Source organism: Sinocyclocheilus grahami, unplaced genomic scaffold (genome assembly GCF_001515645.1).
Source record: "Sinocyclocheilus grahami isolate Dianchi unplaced genomic scaffold, SAMN03320097.WGS_v1.1 scaffold1664.1, whole genome shotgun sequence".
NCBI lineage: Eukaryota > Metazoa > Chordata > Actinopteri > Cypriniformes > Cyprinidae > Sinocyclocheilus > Sinocyclocheilus grahami.
The window spans coordinates 96328-103164 of record NW_015506843.1 but is presented as its reverse complement, the minus strand read 5'-3'; the positions used below and the strand labels follow the sequence as shown (position 1 = coordinate 103164).

At 39.4% G+C, this 6837-nt stretch overlaps 1 protein-coding gene across 1 annotated transcript in view; it reads right to left on the bottom strand.

Annotated features, from left to right (window-relative positions):
• Positions 1-495: 495 nt before the first annotated feature.
• mycbpap (mycbp associated protein) overlaps positions 496-6837 on the bottom strand; it is an 11395-nt gene continuing 5053 nt past the window's right edge. Inside the window, exons 5-11 of the mRNA XM_016258253.1 lie at positions 6807-6837; positions 5654-5769; positions 4266-4416; positions 4076-4179; positions 1311-1414; positions 1128-1236; positions 496-609 (exon numbers count right to left, since the gene is read on the bottom strand). The exon at positions 6807-6837 is cut by the window's right edge and continues 144 nt beyond it. Coding sequence (XP_016113739.1) covers positions 496-609; positions 1128-1236; positions 1311-1414; positions 4076-4179; positions 4266-4416; positions 5654-5769; positions 6807-6837 — 729 coding nt within the window. The remainder of the gene's footprint in view (positions 610-1127; positions 1237-1310; positions 1415-4075; positions 4180-4265; positions 4417-5653; positions 5770-6806) is intronic.

The window sequence follows — 6837 nt, the reverse complement described above, 5'->3', positions numbered from 1 at the left end:
GTTTAAAAGTTGTTATGATGTCAATGAACCTTTTTGAGTTCCACAATGTTATATTTTTATTTGGGTTTTTTTCCCCGCATGACGTCAAAGAACAAGTCCTGAAAGCATCATAGTAGAACCTTTTCAAGTTCCTGTGATGTCAGTGAGTTTGTTTGAGTTCCACAGTGTTACAGACGTCTATGTAACAGTATTAGCGTAACATCGTTTGAACATTGTTGAAGTTCTCGCTTTATGCCGTGCTACATTTAAAGAATGTGGGAACCATTTTTCTCAAAGTTGACACACACACACACACACACACACACACACACACAAGCATGTTACATACTGTATGAGTGGAAATCTTGTATGTTTATACTACAATGATGAACCACTTGGGACTGCAGTGTTTTACAACGGTTAAGGAGTGTTATACTGTGCGTTACTCCACCAACTAGACTAGTTTGAGTGGCATAATGTTTTTTTTTTAAATGTCAGCATGATAAAAAAAAAAAATTATAAATTCAAAAGTTTGAATCTGTTCAGTTCATTCTTTAACTCCAGATAAGCGCTCACACTCTGTCCTGTGACCGTCTCAAACATCAGCCTGACAGAGACGCCCTCCTGCCCCTGACACACACACACACACACACACACACACACACACAAGCATGTTACATACTGTATGAGTGGAAATCTTGTATGTTTATACTACAATGATGAACCACTTGGGACTGCAGTGTTTTACAACGGTTAAGGAGTGTTATACTGTGCGTTACTCCACCAACTAGACTAGTTTGAGTGGCATAATGTTTTTTTAAAAATGTCAGCATGATAAAAAAAAAAATTATAAATTCAAAAGTTTGAATCTGTTCAGTCCAAGGCTTAGAAACATTATTTACAGTTGCCAGGCAACATTTCAAATCCATTAAAAAACAGTTTGTCCAGAATGTCCCAGTTCTGAAGGTTTTTATTACTTCATCAACATGGCAACATTACGAATCATTGAACATTCAGATGGAGTGTCTTTGACTGGTTCCTCTCTCTGAACTGGACATATAGAGTGGAGCTGGGTGACTCATATGGTGATATAAGATCTCCCTCCTGCCGCCCACCTCAGACCCGCAGTGCTGTTTCTCTCTTCATACCTGGTGGGAGGAAGTGCTGCCGGTCCAGAGCGCCAGATCTCCACAGACCCTGAGAGCGGGACGCAGCTCCACGTCCATCAGCACGTCCTCATACAGCTCCAGAGGAGCTCTGGAGGAGAACACAGACAGGTCAAACACAGAGCAGTCACATCAGGATGAGAGTCAAGGGAGATAGAGTCCTACTGGTTCTCCTTCTGCTCTTCATCCTCGTCTTCTCTCTCGTCCGGCAGAGGAGAACGTGAAGATACGGGAAGACCAGACCCGACCACCTCCAGACCATCAGCCTCCTGAAACAGCACAGATCAGAGCTCTGAAACATCTCAACAGCTTCTCATACACAACACGTCAGACTCCAGCGGAGATGCTTCTCCACTGAACAACTCCTCAGTCATTTCATCCACACTGTCTTACTGTATGACGACTAGTGACTCATTTGTGTCTGTTTTCAGTTCTCCCAGGAGAAACAGCCAAGACAGACTACATTAGAGATGTGAGATAAGAGTTTCAGTAAATCCACTGAGGAATAAACCCTCGAGCTGAACGTGAGTGTTTGTGATGATCAGCTGAGAGGTTTTATTTTAGAAAGCCGAGCTGTTTAGAAACCAGATCTGCAGATGAGCTGCGGAAAAGTACAGCGAGTCCGACAAGAACAGACAGAGTGAACACACACACACACACACAGCTCATCTTCTCACAGACTCAACTAATGCAGCTCAAGAAAGCAGAAAAGGCAGCACACAGCATGCTTATTTTATTAGGATAATAATTATACATACATACAAGTTTGTGAACCCTTTAGAATTTTCTATATTTCTAAATATGACCCAAAACATAATTAGATTTTCACACAAATCCTGAAAGTAGACAAAGAGAATCTCAAAGGAGACAAAAACTCTCATTTGTTTGATTGGATTCTCTTTGTCTACTTTCAGGATTTGTTCTAAAGGGTTCACAAACTTTCAAGCAGCACTGTATATACAAACCACTGATAAATAAACAAAATACATTAATAAAACATTTATACATTTTATATACATCTTTATCTTACACACACACACACACACACACACACATATATACAGATAGATAGACAGACAGACAGATAGAGAGAGAGAGAATAGTATAGAGTACTATATAGTATAGAGTAAATATAGTAATAGTAATTATTAGCATAAATAGTATTATTGCATGTATATATATATATATGACAGTCAGTCTCATCTGACGCGAGTCTGATCTCAGATGAAAAGCTAGTGAGCTTCCTCACCGTCTACACAGTCAGCTGCCTTCTAAGGGTGCATCAAACTGAAAGGTGTTAGCAGGGATTGCAATGACAATGTCTCATAAAGAGAGCATGATTTAGCTGTCTACCTTTTGAAAAAGTACTAAAGGGTCTATATGTGTAACAGAAGAAAACATCTGGTGTCTCACTAGTGCTGAGCTCCCAGAGCTGGTGTTTCTGTGATAATGGCTAGTAATCACTGCAGGAGATGCGTGGATCTGCTCTCCGGGGGATGATGGGTACATGTGTGCGTCTGAATACAGATCACACTATAACAACAACAATAGCATCCTCAGACTCACACTCGGCCCGTCCAGATGAGTAATGAGTGGAGAACATCACATTAAACTGGAGAAGAGACGCTCGTCCAGTATTTAGGTGAAATCACATGCACGTGAATGCCGTATGCTGCTGAAGTCTTTTAGCAAGCTCGCGTGAGGCAGCACTTTTAGTGGCGGCACGTTTCACACGTGCAGGTATTGATTGGGAACTGACACATGTGAAGGCAACTCTGCTAACGAACATCTTCAAACTGTCAATCCCTCAGGATTTCTTTGCTGTGCTTGAAACGGCTGAAATGACTCTTCTTCTTTCTCTTCTTCACAAAAGATCTGGGACTCGTTTGAAACCCTCAATGTACAGATGCCTTTCAAACTTTGTTCTGAAGAGACTTTCTGCTTTCATCATCTTTTTATTACAAGAACAATAAGATTACAGTTTGAACATCTTCCATCAATTTATAGAAGTGTTCAAAGGTTTAGAGTCAGTAAGATGTTTAAAAGTCTCTTCTGCTTATTAAGGCTGCATTAATTTGATCAAAAATACAGTAAAAAGGTGAATATCTGTTCAAATGTAACTGATTCCTGTGATCAAAGCTGAATTTTGAAACAGTCTTCAGTGTCACATGATCTTCAGAAATCATTCTAATACGCTGATTTGCTGCTCAAGAAACATTTCTGATTATTATCAATGTTAAAAACAGTTGTGCTGCTTCATATTTTTGTGAAAACTGTGATATATTTAATTTTTCAGGATTCAAAGATGAACAGAATGTTCAAAAGAACAGCATTTTTTTTTATAGAAATCTTTTGTACATTATAAATGTCTGCACTGTCACTTTTGATCAATTTAATGCATCACTGATGAATAAATGTATTATTTCAAAAAATAAAATCTTACTGATGCAGTATTTTGTTAGAAATGTTTGCCATACAGAATCTAAGTGAAATGTACAGTCTAAATGTTCAAATTCTAATGCATTTGGCAAATGCTTCAATAGAAAATGACTTACTCAAGGTTACATTTCAAGCATTTCCTGGGAATCAAACCCATGATCTTGGCATTGCTCGAGTCTGTTTGAGTTACTGAATGTGTCTATTTGTGACAATTGCACATGCTGACACAACCAGACAAACACCCAAAAGTGCTTAAGTCTCCTTCAGTGTTCATTAACTGTGAACAGGGTTTCATGCAGTTTGAGCGTCAGTTACACATGCGTTCACATTTTGAGCAGTTTCTGCCTTCATATCAGGACCAAATGTCCAAAGGACAGAAAATCCTCAAATCAGCAACAGCAGCGTCCATAAACATACTGAATGAAGATGTGCAGAAAGGCAGAAATGTTCAGAAAGCGACGGTTCACAGAAATCAAAGCCGTGTGTCTTACAGGAGGACTGAAGTCTCTCAGCACGTCCTTGAGCTCATGAAGCCGCTGCTGCAGGTACAAACCCTGATCCCAGCCGCCGTTCACCGCCTCACACGCCACATTACCTGCAAACACAGACATCACACCGCCGTTCCTCATATGTTGTGTACGTGAAGATTGTGTGTGACAGGCTCATGTTGATCATGTGTACCTGACTCCAGGCGTGTGCTGAGCGGCTGAGACACGCGTGTGACGGCGGGACGCTTTCCTCTCTCGGTTTGTGTGAGAGTGGCTGTGATCCCGCTCGTCTCGTCCCCGTAATGCTGCGGGACGCTCCAGAACTCACTGCCCACACGGTGACCCTGAAACACACGCGAGGAACAATCAAATACAACACGAGTTTCAGCACACGATGGACAGGAGAGTGCATGAAACCTCTTTCATTCAGTGTGAGATTCATGTGCTTCTATGCAAACTGACTTAGAACTCATTAAACCCACACATTTGGTCATAAAAATGTTCCCTAGGAATCAAACTCATGATCTTGACATTACAGCACCATCTATAAGTCGAGCTAACTGTGCTCTGGTATTAGAAATGAGCCTTTTTATTAAAAGCCAATATTAGCCATTATGTGTCATTTCTCATACTTTTAGCAAGACTGTGTGAATTAAAATAAATGTCCAAAAGATTGGGGTCAGGAATTTGTCTTCTTTTGTTCATCGAGGACACATTAAATTGCTCAAAAGCGGCAGTGAATACATTTAAAATGCTATACAAGATTTCTATTTCAAATAAATGCTGTTCTTTTGAACTTTCTATTCACCAAAGAATCCGGAAAAGTTAAATGTATCACAGTTTTCCCAAAAATATACTGTTTTCAACATTGATAATAATCAGAAATGTTTCTTGAGCAGCAAGTCAGCATATTAGAATGATTTCCGAAGGATCATGTGACACAAGACTGGAGTAATGATCCTGAAAATTCAACTTTGATCACAGGAATAAATTACATTTTAACAGATATTCACATATAAAATAGTTATTTGAAATTCTAAAAATATTTCACATTTTTACTGTATGATTTGATCAAATAAATGCAGCCTTGGTGAGCAAATGAGACTTAAAAAATATTCCTGACCTCAAACTTTTGAACACTAATTACCAAAATGTGGGGAAATACATCACCACAGGAGCACTTTTTTTTTGCCCACATAATTGAAATCTCTGTGCATTTGTGTCAGAGGCTTCAGTTAAGTGTGCAAGTGAAATAAATACAGCTGAACATAATTTTAGGATTAACAAAGCTGGCTCCGATGAATGTGAACAAACTACTGCAGAAGAGTTCTCCACTATACAAGCACTAAATATAAGAAGTGACTCCTTCCTGGAAACATTCTAGATTTAGTCTGAAGTCAAGTAGAGAAGATATATGCAGCTGAGGAATCCCACGATCGATCTCTGCCCACATGCTGTGATATAACACTTAAATGATGCATGGAGACGGTGTCGTGACCTCCAGTGCCTGTGAAGGTCTTCTCGCTGCTCGAGATGGACACAGAGCAGGTTTGACACAGTGTAAAGGGGACGGAGCCTCACATGTCCTGCACTGAGAGCGGGCAGCGCTGTGCTGATCAGATCCCTCTGCTCCTGAACCCGTCTGAATGTGCTGGAGCGGTTCATTAGTAAAGACCCCGTCGGCTTCTGCAGGAACCCTGCGAAACACACAGTATGAGATCCACACATGACGACAGGAGCAGCAGCCGCCACATGGGCTCTTTGTGCTGATGCTTTAGATCAGACGAACATCATCATAACACACTATTACTGCAAATAATCCTGTTACAAAACACCCCGTCTGATATTGTGTTTTATGTAATGACACACACACACACATAAAGGTTCACTATAGGAAACGGCCTTTGATTCGGACTCATCACTTCAGCAAAGCTTCTCTTCTCCTTATATGGAGACCAGAGGAGACCGACTAGTTATATAAACATACAGCAGCCCATCAGACACAGACTTATTTCAGGCATTCGAAACTCAAAATGCATAATTTCAGTGGCTTGAGAGCAGTTTATCTACATTTAACAAATATGTGACCCTGGACCACAAAACCAGACATAAAGGTAAATTTTTTGAAATTGAGATCTATACATCATCTTAAAGTTGAATAAATAAGCTTTCCATTGATGTATGATTTGTTAGGATCGGACAATATTTGACTGAGATACAACTATTTGAAAATCTGGAATCTGAGGGTGCAAAAAATCTAAATACTGAGAAAATCGCCTTTAAAGTTGTCCAAATGAAGTTCTTAGCAATGCATATTACTAATCATAAATTAAGTTTTGATATATTTACAGTAAGAAATTCACAAAATATCTTCATGGAATATGATCTTTGCTTAATATCCTAATGATTTTTGGCATAAAAGAAAAATCAATAATTTTGACCCATACAATATTTTTTTTGGCTATTGCTAAAAATATACCCCAGCGACTTAAGACTGGTTTTGTGCTCCAGGTTCACATATAATGAGTATACAGGTGCATCTCAATAAATTAGAATGTCATGGAAAAGTTACTTTATTTCAGTAATTCAACTCAAATTGTGAAACTCGTGTATTAAATAGATTCAATGCACACAGACTGAAGTAGTTTAAGTCTTTGGTTCTTTTAATTGTGATGATTTTCGCTCACATTTAACACATTCTCCACCCTTTGAGTAATGCACCAGACAGACTCACGTGAAATGAAGTCCTGCTGTCTGTGTCTCTC